The 20272-nt window shown below is 34.1% G+C and overlaps 3 protein-coding genes and 1 long non-coding RNA gene across 4 annotated transcripts; 2 read left to right on the top strand and 2 right to left on the bottom strand.

Moving 5' to 3' along the window:
* Positions 1-2345: 2345 nt before the first annotated feature.
* Mpp6 (M-phase phosphoprotein 6) lies at positions 2346-4897 on the bottom strand. Its single transcript, XM_089631154.1, has one exon. The coding sequence runs from the start codon at positions 4713-4715 to the stop codon at positions 4173-4175; it is 543 nt and encodes a 180-aa protein (XP_089487280.1). The 5' UTR covers positions 4716-4897; the 3' UTR covers positions 2346-4172.
* A 512-nt stretch (positions 4898-5409) lies between these two features.
* LOC149424084 (uncharacterized) lies at positions 5410-6393 on the top strand. Its single transcript, XR_016302097.1, has 3 exons — positions 5410-5711; positions 5907-5977; positions 6062-6393. It is a non-coding gene; the product is annotated as an uncharacterized LOC149424084 (long non-coding RNA).
* Positions 6394-7119: 726 nt separating this feature from the next.
* On the top strand, positions 7120-14965 carry LOC149424085 (protein crossbronx homolog). The gene is made up of 6 exons (XM_089651258.1): positions 7120-7303; positions 7407-7591; positions 7907-7971; positions 8087-8187; positions 8406-8593; positions 13030-14965. Exons 1-6 carry the CDS (start codon positions 7274-7276, stop codon positions 13295-13297), a joined length of 837 nt encoding a protein of 278 aa, XP_089507384.1. The 5' UTR covers positions 7120-7273; the 3' UTR covers positions 13298-14965.
* A 180-nt stretch (positions 14966-15145) lies between these two features.
* Positions 15146-20185, bottom strand: LOC149424086 (UPF0598 protein CG30010). Its single transcript, XM_089651259.1, has 2 exons — positions 19963-20185; positions 15146-19877 (listed from the first exon to the last, which is right to left on the bottom strand). The coding sequence occupies exons 1-2, from the start codon at positions 20092-20094 to the stop codon at positions 19371-19373; spliced, it is 639 nt and encodes a 212-aa protein (XP_089507385.1). The 5' UTR covers positions 20095-20185; the 3' UTR covers positions 15146-19370.
* Between the last annotated feature and the right edge of the window lie 87 nt (positions 20186-20272).

A 20272-nucleotide genomic window follows, 5' to 3' on the forward strand; every position in this document is an offset into this window, starting at 1 on the left:
TAATTTTGTTGTTCACATAATATTCTTCTTACACAACACTTAAAAATAATCTCGACCAAAATCCCAGTGATAAAGTCAGTGCGTGTTCGGAATTATATACACAGCGACACGACTTTATAACTTTCTTCTAGATAAAATAAAAAAAATGTGATTCACAAAAATTTCAAAGGTAATGTAAAAATTAAAAAATAAAAGATTATGTCAAAGGTAAGGCCTTTACCGGTGCACTTACACAAATTTTAAGTAAGTGTATATTTCTATTCTCTACAATTATATTACTTACTGTTCATATATTATTTACTGCTGTTAATTCTATGTACTTATCTAATTTTCTAATTTATAAACTTATACACCTATTATTACTATTATTATAATTTCGTCTGTGGCCACATGTACGATGCACGTGTACAATTTCCGTATCTCCTACAATAATACACGTATCTGCTAATTTAAATGAACTAAACAAAAGGGTGATTCCCCGTTTAGATGCAAATATATTCACGCACAAAAGAAAAAAAGCATTTCTCTTTTACTGGCCTTTTATGCGTGATATTGTCAGTGCCTAACGTGACATGCGCATATACCAATACTATTAAAGAATAGGTCGGAAGCCCTTGTATGTCTGTGCTGCTACATGGAATGAACTAAACGAAAGGGACATTTCACCGACTTCGTGCAAATATTCAAGCATTGAACTTAATTTCTTTTTTATTTAATCTCATATTATCTAACTTTTTTTGATCGCTTGCAACGTCAGCCGTACTAAAAGCCAGGTACTCCCTCTCCGTTCCCCGCTGCACGCTCCGTTAGAGAGGGACACAGGACAATAATTATTTTTGCGGGAGTCGAAATTTCGTCCGCGAAAACAACGCTCTTAAGATTGTGGTATGTTTCAATAATATGTAAGAATTAAATGTTTGTAAATTATTATAATGCTGTGTAGATAAGTGAACAGGAGCAAATAGTAAATTATATATTTTAAATATATATATTTGATAATGTGTTTATTGAAATAAAATCATTAAATAATTAAAGGAATATTTTAATTTACACCTAGACTATTGTGTTAAAAAGAATTCTGTGATTTTTCAGACTTTATTCTGGCAAAAGAAAACTAAAGTTTATGCTATTTAAACACAGTCAATTCTGTTTTTACATGATTAAAATTGATTAATGTAACATAATTACACTGAAGTCCCATTAACCCTTAGAAGACCGCTAATATTTGCCAAATATAATATTTAAAATTATATTTGAAATAATTGACAGGCATCTACAATGTCAACTGTTTTAGTTAGGAATTTTCATGGACAATATTGAAATGCGTTAAAAACTTCTAAAACCTAGCTCTATACACTGCACCTGAAGGTAGTCATGATTTCACTCAACTGCTATTGTAGTTGGTGGTATCCCAAGGGTTAAACCGCTAGATAGCAGTCTGTCAACGGGTTCTTATTAACAATCTACTTTGTATTTTAAAATTTAGTATATATACTTGTATTATTATATAGCATTATTATTTTGAAATCATAGACATGATAAAAAATAAAAGCAAATAATACATATAAAATCAGAAATAGTACTAAGTACAGAGAAAATCGGTAGGAAAATAAATCAGTAATAATAATAAAACACTTAATTATATTACTAATCGCATAATGGAAATAACTATTCTTATTAGAATCCTGATTTTTCGCACCTCTGTAACAATGTAGGAATAAACTGATCTCCCATTTTCCTATACATTATGTATTGTATATTTTTATACAGTATTTTGCAAGGCAAAACGTATCCCCCGTGTAGAAATAGAATTAAGTTTTTTTTTTCTTACATCAACTCCACACGGGAAAGAGGAACATAATTAATAACACAGGGCCTACGTCACCTTGGAGACTGCTGTAAGGAGGGACTTTTTCAGGAAACGTTGTAGGGGGGCAGAAAATCATTCCGCAGCCGAAATGCTAAACTTGAGAACGAGTTGTAGGAACGACCCACTCGCAAGTGGCGAATGTTAACTGGGTACAAATGTGAGGCGTGCTTCCCGAAACCTGTGCACCTTTACCGAAGGGATCGATGATGCTAGTTCTTCGGAGAATGTTCTATTGAAATACCAGTAGATCAAAGAACTGAATTGGAAATGTAATAATTGTTTATATGCAACAACAATGAACAGGAAGGGAAGGAATACAAGTATTGCTTTATACATGGTCTCTGGAGCTAAAGTGCACTAACTTCGGGAGGTGATTCTACATGATGGTAGAAGTTAAAAAGAAAAACAACTTTTTTTTAAATTCCTGTTTATTTTCCCACTAAAAAAAATTTTTTTCATAAAAGAATTATTATTTTCCCGTACAAACAATTCAACTTATTTACCTAAAAACTACCTTAAAATATTAGAATTTCGAAAAGTTATTTTACTTTTTTATTTCTAAAACTATGTAGAATCACCCCCGAAGTTAGCGCACTACCCCCGGACACCCTGTATAAAGACATGTAAGAACTTATATTCACGCTATAAAGAAAAATACATATTTGTCTTTATCATTTATCAATGTATTTTTCATATAGCAATGGTCTGCACATATTTTTTAATTTACAAGATTATTTTTTATGCGCTGAAATCAAAAATATCTGTAGAGTAATAAACTATACTTTTCAGAAATTAACAATTAACAGTAAAATAACAACTAAACATTGACAGATTGTGCTTGATAATTTAATAGTTTCACAACTTCACGATTTATGGTCAGACGTTTTAATATTTTGCAAACCATTCAAACAAATCACAAACATGACAGTGAGAAGATTTTGCCATTATTAAACAATGACATTATAATACATCTAGACACATTGCACAGTTCTCAAAGTGGTAAGCAAAAGATACGGTAATTGTTGTACTTTCGATTTAGTACTAAACCATCACGGGTACTAAACTAACTAACCAAATTGCGTAAATAATGAGTGCCAAAATGTCCTTGTGTGTATTGAGAAAGTGTTATCACTGCACGGCAAACACTAGTAAAAGCAAATATTTCATTCGTAAATACACGCAAATTGCTTATTATTATAAATAATTCGGTAAATATATAGAAAATGGGGACACAATTAAGGCAAGATAATGCATTTAAATAGTTATTTCATTTAAAAAACGGTCAATTAGACTTCTTTTCTTCACGCTATGTTTTGACGTAATAATATTAAAGGTTTTTTAAGGTATTTCGTTATTTATTTATTTCTCAATTAAACCCCAATGAGAATCTATTTTAGGATCACAGGTTCATATTATAGGTTAAATAAAAGAAAAAACTAACCTTAAAATTTTCGCATCAATAACAATGACCGCCAAGTGAACAATCGATTTTAATTTGAATGAAATAACTAAATGCATTATTTTCCATTTCGGGAAACTGAAATTCTTACTTGTCATTATTATCTAACTACTTAAAGTGGATATTAACCGCTTCATGCTTTTAAACGAGTCATGCTCGCGCGCTAAATGCGTTCCAATTTCTGCTAGCCCGAGTGACGCTCGCCGGTTTCAACTTGCAACGTTCTATTTTTAACTAACACGTGTAACGCTCGAGAAAGTTAGCGAAGTATTTTACTCAGTTTGAATTTGCCTGCAGTTGAGATCGGTCGTGTTTTTGAGCTGCTTATTTCGTTCTTATTAATATTTTAATTGAAAAATGTATATACTTCTTTATTTTTGGTATATTTACCAATATTGCAATTCTTTGGATTGTTTTCTCTGAAGATTTTCAGCACCATTAAAAAAAGTGAGATAGCGAATGTGTCAACACTTAAGTATAAGGATGACCTACTGGTAGTAGGTCGTCTCATACAGCGTTCCCTATTTGAATTAGTGTAAGCGAGTAAGCGTATCAATCACAAGCTTGATGTATAATATAGTATTCGGTGCAACTTTGAAGTATATAAACGCCGCCCGGTCTATTTCGTAAACACATTCTTTGAATGTCTATTTTTGTCATATATGAACAACGTTTGAATGAAGGATTTACTGGAAACGTAAGTGTGTCTGTTACTTGCCACATTTTGTGAGACAATAATGTCTCTAGATGTATTATAATGTTATTGCTATTAAATTTGCAAATATTAAAACCGTGTAAGTATTCAATGTTACATGCAGTATATTGGTCTCAACAAATTCAGCACTAGTCTTCGGAGGGCTTCATGAATCTCGCTTTCTTGCTTTTAGGTTCCGGAGCGGGTGAGTCTTTAGAGTGGTTGTTTTTGTTATTCTTAAAGGTTTTGGGGGTATCTGGAGAGTGACGTCTTTTGTGATTCTTCGAATCTTCGCTCTGTTCAAACTGCCTCTGGTTTTTTACTTTGAATTTGGAATTCATCGTCTCCACCAGTGGGTTGTAGAATGCGGCCATTTCTTTATCTGTCACATCAGCTTCTTTAACGGTTGATGGATTGGCCTCTGCATACTCGAGCTCCATTATTCTTTCAATTTCAGGATTCATTCCTCTGTACGATAATCTGCCAACCAACAAGTCTTCGCAAGGGACAAAACTTGGTTCAATAACGAAGCTGCCGGCACCCTGCCTCATTTCAGCAGTTATTTCATGAGAATACATCTCTCGGCCTTCTGCATCTTCGAGTTCTTTTTCCACTTTTTCTTTTGTTCTCTTCATAAATTTCATTTCCAAAATAGATTTCGATAATTTAGACACATTTTGTTCTCTAGCCATTTTGAGGTTATGTTGTCAGTACTTAAAATTATATTATATTTAGACTATAATTCGAATAAAAAGGTCAATTTCAAGGGATGTACAGCACAAAACAGGAAACATATGTAAGCTTGAAAACAAATACTAACATGTGGAGTTCGTATAAATAAATAAACCACTCCTGTCTGCTGTCAACTGACAAAATAAAATCTATGGTCTATTCAGTCTATTGACCATTACATTAGTGATGGACGAGTGATGGTTTGCACTAACTATTGCATCGTGCCCTTTCTTCGCAGAGGTAGGCTGAGAGGTTGGATCGCCAAATAAATCAGTCACATACTCCTTGCTTCATTTATGTTTTTTTCTTCATCACCTGGGGCCCTCTTTTATCGGAGGTTGGCTATCATCAAGTAAGAACTCACCCCAATGGCTTGTGAATTTATTTTATAAATTGTTTATGAATGAACATAGACTAATAAAATATATTTTATCTATGACAATGATCAACTTTATTTTTATATGATTGGTTTTGCGCAGGGGGGTATAACTCCGACACTTTTTTGGTTTTTTGATGACGTCAGTTCCAGACTATCCAATGAAAAGCCGTCCTGGTTTGATCTCTCACTCTCTCCCGTGTAACAGAGAGAGAGAGGCTACGCTCCATTCCCCCCGGAAACAATGTGACCAATGTGACGCCATTATTGCGTCATGGTTGCGTCCTTCTGACAGATCGTGACAGATTCAGATTGTTTGCGTGAGTGGTTTATTTATGTTGTTTGCTTTCGTGAATTCATGAGTTGTTGTTGTGTGAAAATGTCTAAAATTATGAAGCTGTGTTGTGTGTACAGACAGACAGACCACTCGTCATAAATACCCAAAATACGGAAGTTACAAAAGAAACAAAAATGCCAAATGGATCCCTTCGAAGATGCGCACTGCTGACTTTAAATCTACCCAGCATTGGTAGTTATGCAGATTTAAGACAATATCGAACCCGTTATGACGAAAATACAGGTGTGAATATCCCTTTGTTTGTCTTCAGTGTTCCATGTAATGTGTAACTTAATTTCACCTAAGAATTGAATTTACTTTTAGACCCCGTCCGCGTTCCACCAGGACGGTGTGATGTCATAAAAGACCATAATTACTTGCAATATGATATGTTTAGTTCAGGAACTTTGGTTAACCCGATAAATATGTTTATTTCAGAGCTTGATAACATCTTACCGGGTACCAGCGGTGTGTTCCTTCTGCCAAAAAGATCATGGAATATTACAAAGGTAAATCTGTTCTATGTTACTTGTTATCCAATATGCAGATCTTTTCTTCCTTTCCTCTTACCACTAAGATCATTTTGTTTTCAGAAATCAGTGTTCCTGTTCCTGTGGGACCCAGCGGCAGTAATTCAGCCGTTACACGGAAACACAATGCTCCTCTGCGTAAGAATATTTATAGTTTTTTGTACACATTTAAGATGTGTTTTGTGCTCATGAATTCTGTAAGCATATTATTTTTTGAATAACTTCATGACTAAATCCTCAAATTGAAATATTTAATAATTTAAAACAATATTAGCGACTCGAATGAATATTTAAATCAGAAAAAGATTTAGTCGCAGACTTGGTACAAATTTAAGATGTGTTTTGTGCTCATGTTTTCTGTATTCATATTATTTTTTGAATAACTTCATGACTAAATCCTCAAATTGAAATATTTAATAATTTAAAACAATATTAGCGACTCGAATGAATATTTAAATCAGAAAAAGATTTAGTCGCAGACTTGGTACAAATTTAAGATGTGTTTTGTGCTCATGTTTTCTGTATTCATATTATTTTTTGAATAACTTCATGACTAAATCCTCAAATTGAAATATTTAATAATTTAAAACAATATTAGCGACTCAAATGAATATTTAAACCAGAAAAAGCTTCAGTCGCAGACTTCGTAATCATTTAAAATGTGTTTTGTGCTTATAAATTTATTTGTTTCTTTCTGTTATCTTACTGAAATAAAATAAAAAATACTTTACAACATGTAACAAAGTTTTTCATTTTTCTTACAAAGCGCCGTCCTGAGAAAATGTGCCGTAAGGAAAGATACCTTATAGCTCATTTTCGCAGGACCGCACTTTGTGAGTTAGAGCCTTGTCGTCCTGAGAGAATCTGTTAACATTTCTAAACTTATTTTAAAAATAATATTTTAGGCTGATGAATAGCACAATATTGTCTTCCCTGGGTGCCTACCTAGGTAAGATCATATTGTCTATGGCCGCGTTTTTTTTTTTTTGTTTCCTCTACTTTGCTGAGTGGTTTGTTTATGCCTCAATTCTGGATGTGACGTCATCGTGGACAAAATTTCTCCCCACTAAAGGCCGAAGTTATCAATCTAGTGTTTGGTTTATTTATGGTTTTGCGTCAAAAGTTGGTCGAAAGTGCGGAAAGTGCGGTTTGACGTTCGTTGTCGATCTGCGCGATAATATCTTCGAAAACCACCCATAACATTAATTTTGAAATGTGAAGCAGTTGAATTATAAATAAGTTTTAAATTTCCTTTTTTCAAAATTAGTTACAAAAATGTACTCGGCAATCGCTGCTAGTTCCAAGGTCTAAATCATAATATTGTAATTGTTTATTGCACGCACAACTCTGTTATTATCGGACATTGTTATCAACCAACGATTATGCAAACAATTGTCTCTTTTTACAGAGGAGAAACAGTGATGAGGATTATAACCAGGACTCGTTCAAAATGGTAAATTCACCAGAGAGCGTGAACGAACAACATTTGCATTCCGTCAAATCACCAGTTGAAAAAAAACCTCCAATAACTAATCCAGAAACTATGAAGCTGTACAAGCTATTTCAACAGGAATATACCATTGTTGCAGAATAGTGAGTAATAGTAATATGTTGGTTTTGATAATCTCAGTTGTCTGTATTTAAAATAAAGTTAAAATGTTGTGATATTCGGAGATAAAATCAGAAAGGATTCAGCATCAACACCAGGTGATCTTTATATTTCTTTGTCCTTTTGTTAACAACCTATAATATTTGGAAAGTAATCTCCAGCAACAAGTACCTACATAAACATTTTAGAAAATAATATAAAGCGCTTTTTAAACTATTAGCAGTTTAATTGTGGATTTTGTATCTGTTGATTACTGAATATGAATTCTGTTTTTTTGAAGTAATGATTTTTAATTTCAGCAAAATGCTCCAAAGTGAAAACCTACATGGCGTTTATGTTATACCATCGTTTGAAAATTCATTTTGTAAGTACCCACCTATTCCATTTGCATGCAAAATAGAGCATGGAATATTCACATATTATTATTAGGAATGTAGGGGATGCGGGTAAATAATTAGGCCTCATTGATCTTTTTCCAGTATGGTTTGGAGTGATATTTGTAAGAAGTGGGTGCTACGAAGGAGGAGTCTTCCGATTCACTGTTGCATTAGCCGATACCTTCCCGGATTGTGAATGTCCCGTGAGTAGACAAATAGATTCTTATCTACAATGAATCGTCTTTCTACTGATGTATTTTAGTAGATAAAACACTTTGATGATTAAGCTTGATACATTATATGATTAGATAATAACATTTTATGCTTAACCATGTTCTATTCAACAAAAGACCTACATGTTTTTTTGTTAAAAAATATAGTGTACACAAAAGTTGATGAAAAAAAACATAATTTTTTTCAGGTTATTGCTTTTCAATCTCAAATGTTCCACCCGGCCGTGGATCCGATGACTGGACAGCTCTCGTTGAGTGAAGTCTTCCCCAAATGGACCAAATCCAATAATCACATATGGCAACTATTGAAATACGTACACTGGATATTTCAAAACATTAATGTTAAATCACCCGCCAATCCAGAGGCTTTGAGATTGTAAGTATTCCCGTATTATTGTTATTTTTAGGTATTACCATATATAGGTTTCTTGTCATGCAACTCATTTTGCCTTTCACTGTACACCGGCACCGACCACCGGGTGGTCGGCTAAGGAGTGTGGAAGTCCTGACCTGCACCAGTCGCCCCAACCACCACCAATTTCTCAACAGGACTGCCAGTCATGGTTCGGCGAAACTCCCCCGTCACTCTATTGTTTACTTTACTTTTATGTGTTTACAGGTACTGGAGTGTGGGTCCCCTCCACCAACTATCTGCCTGACACTTGAACTTGTTTGTTTTGTTGTTTATTTTTCTGTGTTGTCCTTAGTTTAGTACTTGTAAGCGCTTGCATACCGCTTCATAACACCGTATGCGGGGACATTGAAGGCCTAGCTTCATTTATATAAATTGTAGAGCCGTTTATTCATTAAAATTAGATTCATGCGAGAGCTCCGAAGGGGTGACCATAAGTCACCTATACCGGGGTGGGACAGGGTGGGTGTACCTTCAATGTACACGTCAGAACTGTGGGTAGATTACACGGCATCCCAATGGCATAAGCTAAAAGTCGCTTACAAAAATGCTTATCGCCAACTATTCGGCCTACCTAGATACTGCAGCGTTACGGAAATGTTCCTGGAGGGACGAGTGCAATCTTTCAGAGCGCTTCTCCGCCACCACATGAGAAGCTTATGGCGCAGACTACGCCAATCAAATAACACTACCATCACTGCCATGGTTGCCTGGATGGAGTCCCCCTGATGGTCCTCTGGAGACGGGAGATGTTCAAATATCCCCCATAAACGGCTGCTTGCACACATTTTTCACTTCTATTCCGCATTGCCTAACTGTGTATTCTTATTATTTCTCCGTTAATTTAAAATATGGAATGTATTGCATTGCACTACCTCTGCATACATTCTGGAAAAAACTCTTATTATTATTATATTCCTTATTCAGAAGAATTTTTCCCTCTCCAATCTTAACTACGTAAAGCATAAAATGTATGCTTAAAGTGTAAAAACTCTTGAATAACAAGTTCTTGTGTATGGCTTTGAAACAACATTTTATTGTACAAAAATAAGAGAAGAGGTCATGTTGTTTGTCCCATATATTATTTCAATAAGGAAGTTGAGTAAAAAATATTTTGACTTATAAAAAATATGTTCATGTAGATCAAAAAATATCGATTATAAATATATAAATATATTTCTATATTATTATTCTTAGAATTAGTTAAACGTTCTTGAAAAAGCATTCAATAGCAATAGACTGTATACGCTCCACGATTGGTCGAAAGAATTCTGACGTCACATGTGTCGTGATTGTACGTACAACAGATCACCTATGGTGCATCTCTTTCTATTACATGAGAGATGGTCGGTTTAGATGAGAGAGGTGTATAGGCCAAAGGTTTATTTGGGTTTGTCAAATATATGTACGTATTTGTTGTTATTATTATATGAAATGGATTTCTAAAGATACATATTCGTATAGTGCTTTATAATAATATGTTGTTTATTGCATAACTTAGAAGTTTTTATTATTATACATGTCACATAGCATGTGATACACTTCAGGCCGCCGGCCGCCCAGAAAAGTCAAACAGTGAACTGGGCTGTAAACCGTTATTTTACTATTGGTCTTTACTTTTCTGCGCGGTGGTCCTGAATTCGCGCGGGGAACGTCAACAAGTAGCGACGGCAATACCGTACAAGTACCGTACCGGGCGAGAAAAGCAAATATTCTAACTTAAAATATTAATTTAACTATGAAATCTTAATCAATTATCTTTTTTTTTTTAATAACATCAATTCTAATAGACGGTTAACATTGGTAAAAAAATTACTGGAATTCCTTGTTGAAGAATTACAAATTTTTAGATACAAAATGCTTATGCGACGTGGTTTTCACAGTTCGAATGACGTCACACCACACCCCGCCTGTTACCGCTCGGATTCCGCTCGTTTTGGCGGGCTTAATAAAATTTAAACTTTGAGAATTAATTTAATTATGAAAACAAACTTTAAAAAAAAAAAAAAATACCAGTATTTAAGTTTGAATGCGAACATTGATAAAAAAAATGGACTCAACTTCCTTATTGTGCAATATGAAAAAAGATTGTTGAAACTCAGGCAAAGTTGGATATTAGTTTCATAAATATAAAATATATTTTTGGGTAGGTAGCATACCTGCCTTTATGAGTGGAAGGGGGTGCATGGACCAGATCTTCTCATTGCGTATGCTCACCGAGAAGTTTCTGGCAAAAAACCAGAAACTTTTCTGTGCCTTTGTAGATCTACAAAAGCATACGACCGAGTCGACAGGAAAAAGCTATGGAAGGTGTTGTCCAAGTATGGAGTGAATGCGAATCTGACTCAGGCAATTGCGTCTCTATATGAGGGAAGCGTTGCATGTGTTAGGGTGAACGGTGGTTTTACGGGGTGGTTTGATATCACAAAAGGTGTTAAACAAGGCTGCGTAATGTCACCGTGGTTATTCAATCTATACATGGATAATTGTATGCAAGAATTGAAAGAGGTGGGATTGGGCGCGAATTTGAGTAATCTGAAAGTATGTTGCCTGTTGTATGCTGATGATGCGGTGCTGATTGCTAATAGTATGGATGATCTGCAGTCTCTCGTGTCTAGGATGAACGAAGTATGCGTGAAGAATGAGTTAATGATGAATGTAAGTAAGTCTAAAGTAATGGTGTTTGAAAGAGAAAGTACGAAAACAGTGTGCAATATAGCTGTGAATGAGGAATACTTGGAGCAGGTGGATGAATTTGTGTATTTAGGAAGCATGTTTACGAGAGATGGGAAGGCTGACAGAGATATTGAAAGAAGAGTAAATGCAGGTAACTCCATTAATGGAGGACTGAACGCAGTTGGCGCTAACAAAAAATTGTCCAAAGAAGCGAAGTTAGCAGTCCACAATGGAGTGCTGGTACCTACCCTGATGTATGGAAGTGAGGCATGGAACTGGCAAAGAAAGGATGAAAGTAGATTGAATGCTGTTGAAATGAGATCCCTGAGGCGTATGTGTGGTAAAACCATGTATGATCGTGTGAGGAATGTGGATATCCGCAAAGAGTGCAAGGCTGATGTAAGCGTAATGAGTAAGATCAAGAAAGGGACGCTTAGATGGTTTGGGCATGTAGAGCGAATGAGCGAAGAAAGGAGTGTAAGGAGAATATACGATGCAAATGTGAATGGTAGCAGAAGTCGGGGACGCCCGAGGAAGACATGGCATGACCAAGTGAATCAGATACTTGAGTCGGGCCATGTCAAGAGTCAGAACAATAGAAGAGTATGTATGAGACGATGTATGAATGTGAATGAGGCAAGGAGTGTGTGCCAAGACCGAGTTGTTTGGCGGTCCGTCCTCTCTGCCTACCCCTGCGGGGAAACGGCGTGATGGTTAGTTAGTTAGTTAGCATACCCATCAGGGAAAGGAACCAAGTTGCACGGAGCGGAGTCTCCCTTTCTGTGATTTATCAATAAATTTAACTGACAGTATACAGGTAACTCGCATCGTAATATAACAATTAAGTCCTCGAAAATAAAATCTGCTTCTAAATTACTAGTCCTTTTTACAATGGAGTACAAATTGCTGCGTAAAAAACTCAACAACAAATCCCAAATCAAGTAAAAGAATGTTTGGGAGTGTTACCAAAATTAAATATTTTGTTATACTATTTGGTTAGACACTTACAAATGTGTTATAATTTACCCACCTCACTCATTTTTGCATCGCTGCGAAACCCGATTTTTAGGCGGCTTCATTAAACACGAACATTCAGATCCTGCGCAGAAAAGTCCCACAAACCGTTGCCTTACTTTAGCAAACTTTACTTTTCTGCGCAGGGTTTGGATTTTTCAATTTGTGCTCTTTGGCGTTCAACGTACGACTGATGTCCACATACAGGCAGTGCCTTAGTGGGTTACCTTTACTTAACTTTGTTTTGTATTTTATACATATGTCATTTTTTTTTTCTTAAAATGTATTTAGGTACTTATGTTGTGAAAATATTGGAAAAAATAGAAAGTCAAAGTTTATTCACAGCATTCTGGAACCCTCCCGGTTCTAATAATACGGTCACACGGTTTGCCTCTAGCTCGTCGAAATGATACCCAGATTTTTTGTTAGGGCAAGTCTATCAATTTGGATGTCTATGGTGAATATATATCTTGAAAAGGGTCAAACTTATGGAAAAAATGTATATTACCAATCTTGTATTTAATAAGGTTTTCTATAACTTTTATTTGGTTTTCATCGACGTACAATATATAGGAGGCGACTTATTCGTAGGTACTTATTTGTAATATTGAAACGTATGTGTATTAAAAAATTCAGCTTTATTATAGGGCCTTTTTTGTTAATTTAACTGAGCTAGCACTAACCTATATAATTATATTTAAAAATTTCAGATTTAAAACGAACAAAATACTTTTCACGGAGAAGGCAAAAGAGAGTGTGATGCTGAGCATGGATCACTTGTACGATGAGCCCCCGACAGATGACAAGCACTACATCAGCTTCAGCCCCTACGACCCGTCCGTCCACGACTCCGTCAAGGTCTCCATGATGAGCTCCTCCGTCTCCCCGACCACCAGCCACAGTCAGGGGCTGTCGTGGGTCCAGCCCGGCACCTTCCGACCATTCACGAAGCCCGAGGAAGAGGACGAATGCAGATGAACATTGTAACACATCCTTTTTCATATTTTTTATCAATCGTAAACGCAGGCGTATAGATACTCAGTTCGTTAAATTAGATGTGTTGTGTTAACGTCCTCTTCAATATCATTTTTATACACGGTCGGTTGAAGATTTCCTAAAGTGTTCTGGTGTGGTCTTAATATTATATCAACGTGCCCTACATAAAGTACTAGCTCTGTTGTATGCTCTCTTTCTGTTGCTGTCATTTAAGTGAATGAGAGAGAGGGGTTGCAATAGATATAGCAATTGAGTGCTTGTATCCGCAAATCTGTTTCTTTATAGATTGAAATCTTGGAAATGAATGTTTTTTAAATACATATTGTAAAATATCCTCTAATCGATATTTATAAAGATGGGTCGCCTGCACAAAAAATTTTTCGATTTTTCAAACATTTGCACAAAACATTGGGGCATGTTTTTGCTTTTCCTGGCTGATGGAAAAAAAATTGTTTTGTGTAAATATTTAAAAAAAAAAAAAAAAAATTGCGCTGGAGACCCGCCTTAATTTAAGACTGTAATTATTATAGAGAGTGTTTGGAGTTAAAGTGCACTAACTTCGAAAGGTGATTTTACACTGTGGTAGAAGTAAAAAAAACATATTTTTTTTTTATACAGTCTTTATATATATTTTACTATCTTGTACTATCATTTAGAATCACCTCCCAAAGTTAGTGACTTTGCACATTGTATACCTATTCCAATTTTTCAGTATTTCTTGGTATATACATACTTACGGCCTTGCTAATAAACCTGGTGTAAATTTTATACAATTGATAAACAACCGTGTTTGTAAAAACCTTACTAATAGAAACTGACATGTTTATTTGATCCTAAAGGTCCAATTTATGGCAAAAGTTAGACCAATATATATATTTTAAGTTGGCCGTGTTGGTAATGTTGTAGACACATTACTTTATGTAGGGCCTGTCAATATATTAATTATAATGAGGCATCAATCACCGCATCATATCATAATGTTGATTTTAATACATTATTGTCCAATCGTATTGGATTATTGGTAATTTATCGTTTATCGAAGACATAAAGTTGTAACTGAGCTTTTTTGTGAATTAGTTCATCCAATTATTATTGTTAAAAACATGTCCGAATTTCTTTCCGTATACAAAGAGTTAATGGATATTAATCAATTGGCATTTAATTCATTGTTCAGTTTATAAATAAAGCTACAAAGTCTTTTATAGCTGAATCTAAAATACATACATGTTTCTTATTTGCAAACATATATCGTCGATTTACTGCCAGAAGTCGTTATGTGACAATTTTGTCAAAACTGTGTTAGAAGTCACAATCTACTTATTTTGTTGTGCTTTACCAGTAAATAAGTCATTATGTCGAATAGCATATTGTTTATAGCTAAATTAAGCATCCTAAAGAGGTGTTTTAGAAAATTAGTTTTACTAAATATCATCAGGCTGATCTGACGATTCAAAAAAATCTAAATAACTATGTTGTAGAAATTTATTTGAATTGTTAATACAAAATCACTAAAATATTTTAACGACTTTTGAAAGTGGGAGAATGTGTAGAATGCACATGAAAATATTCCTAAAAATCACTAAAACATTTGGTGATTTCTTGCGAGACAAATATTAGCATTCGTTGCCACTTGTTCGCAAAAGTCACTAAGGACGGGTTGTTTCGGAGAATTTGAACAATTCATCGTATAAAAATAAAAACAGAAATTGAAAGATTTTTTCAATTTCTGTTTTTATTTCAATTTTTTCAAGCAACTAGCCTACAATGATATAATAACAGAACTTGAATAGGACTTTCACAGAACCCGAAAATGAACGTTAAAATTTGATGAATTGTTCAAATTCTCCGAAACAACCCGTCCTTAGTGCACATTCTATTATTCTGTTCCTATCAACAGACTTTATGCAGGCGAAAACAAGGGTCCCAGTCAATAAAATGGATTTTATTTAAACAGTTATGTCTTTGATAATACTCACCATACCCCCAACTATAAAATTAGTGTCTGAAATTAAAGCCTGCTTTTGTAATACGTCTCCATAAACTGAAGTTAAAATCAGTGTTGGGCCATTTAGTAGTGTTTTATTTAAAAAAAACGTACATATTAAATTACAACAATTTTTTGTTAATTTTCATTTAAAAAAAAAGACAAAAATCTTCCTCATTTCCGGTGCGAAAAGTGTGAGGATGCATTACCTGTTCTACGGGTTTAAATATAGTTTCCTTTTGATAAAATATTATACCACACAAAAGACAAGCATTTGAAGATGGGGTTCACATTTTTGAATACATATACATATAGTTGGGACCCTTACGAAGATATTGATATAAAATATTTAGATAAAATAAATAGACAGCAATGCCTTTTCCGCCATTTAAATAGTCAAATGGCCTAAAACGTAGAGCTACCCTTCCCGCCGGAAGGAATATGAATAAAACCAACAAAGTTAAATTCCTACAAAAAAGCAGTTGTAATAGATAAATAAAAGTGCATTTCAAAATATTGATTATTATTTTAGCTTGCAGAATCAAAATTTTGTCACTTGATGACTTCTGGCAGTAAACCGGAGATATGTAGCAATAATACATTTTTGGGCTGTATAAATTGGCCTACACATTTTATCTTAAATACGTAAAAATCACATGCGTTAATTATTGATCATAAATATTTTTTTGAATTATTATAAAAATATATTCCTTGCAGTACACAGTAATCATGTTAAAATATATATACTGTAACTGCTATTGCAAGGCAAATGAGTCTGTCTAAGGAAAAATTACCAACATTTTTATACTATAGAGCAGTGGTTCTTAACCTTTTTGGAGGTACCGAACCCCACCAGTTACATATGCGCATTCACCGAACCCTTCCTAATTTAAAGAATAAAATTAGATTTTTACAAATTCAAAACATGGTATTTATTTATATATAGGTGTACACAATGAAAAAAAAAACAAAGATCAAAACATTAAATTTTAATGGTTAAATCAAAACATGAAACATATTAATTATTATTTACTTTAAATCAGTGTGACTTCTGCTGTTGCCTTTCAGAAACCAATTCAGAAATTCGCGGCTTTACCTTGGCAAGTGCCAATCTCATGCCATTTTCACAACACAGTCTATTCCTCTTCTTCGTTTTTATATCCATTATCTTCGAAAAGGATTGCTCGCAAAGATATGTTGTAACAAACGGTATAAAAATCTCCAGAGCTTACTTAGCAATAACAGGGTATGTTTCCATTTGTTGACAGCAATACGTTGAGAGCGATGTTGTTCTGAAGAGTTGATGTTGAACCTGGCTCTGCTGAATTTCAATGATTTCATCAAATATAATTCGGGAGTCTTGACCAACACCGAACCCCCGAGACTAACTCACCGAACCCCTGGGGTTCGATTGAACCCAGGTTAAGAACCACTGCTATAGAGTATTAGTAATATTTTATAGAGAACAAAAAGTTCGTACATATTTTCATTTTTTATCAGTATGTTTCATATTGTTTTGTCTATTGTCTTTACACATTGTACCTAGATTACGCTTCTAATATTGAATTTTATACATTTGCTTTTCTATTTAATTTATTTAGTCACTTTAATATTTTTTTGTATGTTTAGATTAATTCATTTCACACTCTGCATCTCGCCATATTTAATCATTTTATTGCTCAAATCAATTAGTACAAGCTGCCATTTGATTATGTTTATCGTTGATGCAAATCTATCTCCGCAATAGTCATATTTGGACACTTTTTAGAAAAGACAAAAAAACTGCTGGTTATTTTATGCATAGGAGATTTGCCTAAATGTTTACTCTTTCATTTTTCATTCCCATATATACATTGGAAAAATCTGATTTTATTTCTACCTACGTAGGTTTGTCAATAATACACGCTGTGATGGATTTGCATTGATATTGTAATGATACAAATGCCAGCACGTTTCATTATATTATTCTTACGAAACGATCAAACTTTATAAAATAGAACTGAAATGTAAGAGAATACTCACCATTGTTTTGATGAATTTATGAAAACGTATTTAATAATGTATCTATTTCAATAATTTTTATGCCTTGTTTGCTTATATTTATTTAGGTTAGTTTAAGTCTTTATAATATGTTAAGGAAAACATTTCAACCATATTTTTCTCTCTTTATTTAACACATTGATAGAAAAAACTATGTTTAACTTAAGTAATTTTTTTTTTAAATATTAAAGTAAAACACCATAATACAGTAAACCCTCAGACTTGTATGTATTAAATAGTACATATAGCGTTTGTGTGTAGTGTGAACATAATATAATCTATATTATACACGCCCACTTATAGTTTTCATATTATATTCCTCATGTAACTAACTACCTTTACACTGGTTGGCAGGGCAAAATATTAACCTGGATTAAGACTGTGTATTAACTGCCTCAGTCAATTCACTTATTATGATTACACCACATTCGGATAATCATGACATATTCATGCTGTGTCTATAAGTTTACACATATATTGTTTGTCAATAAATATTAATAAATTAACAGAGATAAGATTCGGGAGAAGTGAAACAAACAATTACATATTGTCGAGACTATAATATGTTATGTCCTCTCGGTGAATTTCTGTTCAGATTGCCCCGTGCTAAGCACCAAGGTTTGCCTTACACTGAAAACATCTCTGTGTTGCCACTTTACATAAATATTGTAAATTTGTGAATAAAAACATATTATTCGGTGATTAATTATGACTATTGGCAATAATGTTGTATTAATGTATAGATAATCAAAATGTACAGATTCTCTTGAAAAAATCATACATAATTATAATAAATGTGCTTGAATATGTTAACACCTTGAGAGTGCCAAAATAGATTTTAAGGTCAATATATTTTTATGTGGAAACATTTGAACAAATACAAAAAACTGAGCTTATTGGGAGATAAAAAAAAATTACACTCATTTTAAAATCCTCATTCTTTATTTGTTCAGTATCCATTTAATTATGTATGTACAATTGTTTTTCAGTCTTTTATAACAGCAGAATCAACATTTTATTCTAATCGTACAAAATATCCCATGACAAGGATGTTCATATTATTTAAATAAACTAACTTAGGAAGATTTTTTTTTCTCCCGAATTAGTTTGCAAACCTTACAAATGTTTATATTATTTATGTCTGTACAAAATTAATACAAATTTTAAAAAATCCTGGGAATGTTAATCTATTACCAAAATTCAGATCAATTATCACATTGATAAGTACAAAATATTCTATAAGGTAGGCGACGCATTACGCTATACGCATCATGGCTTGGTCTATTTCAGCACATCGCTCGCCATACACCACCAATGGGAATGTATGGCGAGCTGAAACCTATTTCTTGGCCTACCAAACTCCGAAAATATAGCCTGCTTATAGAGTGGTCTGTCACAGGCAATATTATATTCCTGCTACTGAAAGCTTGCAGGTGAAATAAGGAACCAAACTTAAACTATTTATTTAGTGGGTAATAAATATATTCAAAATTAAAAAAAAAAAATCATACTCCAAATAGTACATTTATTGACCGAGTGTAGCAAATTCAATTCGATTTGGTTCGCTGACTTGGCAGGGTGCCTGGGTTCATGGAGTGAGGTATTTCTATGTCTTGGTGGCGGATGCATCTGCCAAGTGAGTGGCGGGCCGAATTGGGGAGACTCTTTGGCCTCTCCAACCAGACTCTCGACCCCAACGTCTACAAATTTTCTACAAATTTAGATTGACCATCTGCTGCTTAACTGTATAGAGTTAAGCCAAAACCCCAAAGATCACCGTCGGAGGTGTCGGTTAAACCCTGATATTCATAGTCGCGGAAGAATGGCGAACAGTGTTTTTGTACTCGCTGTTGCTCCATACAAAGACTTTAATAAGTTGGTTGTACCATTATTAATTGTATTGATGTTGAAGATTTAATAATTGTTTTAAACCCTGGCACTCAAAGGTTTAACGTGTTTATATTATGAACTAACAATGATCCTGTGATGTAACAAATAAACTACATAATATATTAAATCGACCTGTATTTATTACTTTTTCATTTTGTTCTTTGCTTCCGCTATTCCAAACCATTCCTGGTCCAAAACGTAATGCATTCCTTCCCAAGTGAAATGTGTTGGTGGCGAGTTCTCTCCATTATGAAACTCAAAATGTTTACTTAATTCTATGGCTAGTTTTGATCGGATAAGACCGATCGATCCAAATTTAGCATCGGCCGGATGGTAAACTCGTCCCGTGTCCGGCAACATGAATATCTTATGAGGTAAGAACTCAGTAAGAAGGTTATCTACATATCCATACGTTAAGAGATCCACTCTTTTCTCTTCAACTTGTTTCTTTACGACGTGTGTGTAAACGATAGGGTAGTCGTCACAGCGTATATAGTTTCGCTCTCTCCCGCATAGAGATATGTAGGGGAATTCATCGGCGTATTTGCCAGTCGCATTCATCTTGAGATTTTTGAAAAAGAACTGCAGAAACTTTTTTTCTTTGAAACAGGAAGTGAAATTTTTCATCTTTGAGTCATCTAGAAAGAGCTGTATAATTTTAAGACAACCTATTTAGATTACGAATTGACTTATTAAGATAAATGATTTATTGTTCGCAGTAAAAAATACTCACCATCCCTTGGTGGTCAATGTAATAAAAATATTCTCTTATTCTAGGTTCGGGTTCTTGTCCCTGCACATAGGTAAGCCCTCTCACTATTAAAGAGTTGCATTTAAATTTTCGAATAAATTTTGAAATAAACATTTTGAAAGAAATTACGTATTCAGTATTGTGAAACGCGAAACATGTAAAAATATAAATGTCAAAATGACAGATGAGAACTTTGAAAACACAATGCGGGTGTTGCCCTTAGCTAAATTATTGAGATCTAACCTAAAAAAGGAATGTCAAAACATGTCTGCATTGTTGGCAACACCACTGT

This window comes from Hesperophylax consimilis, chromosome 4, assembly GCF_061612785.1.
Source record: "Hesperophylax consimilis isolate HC1 chromosome 4, BYU_Hcon_1.0, whole genome shotgun sequence".
In the NCBI taxonomy this organism is placed as follows: domain Eukaryota; kingdom Metazoa; phylum Arthropoda; class Insecta; order Trichoptera; family Limnephilidae; genus Hesperophylax; species Hesperophylax consimilis.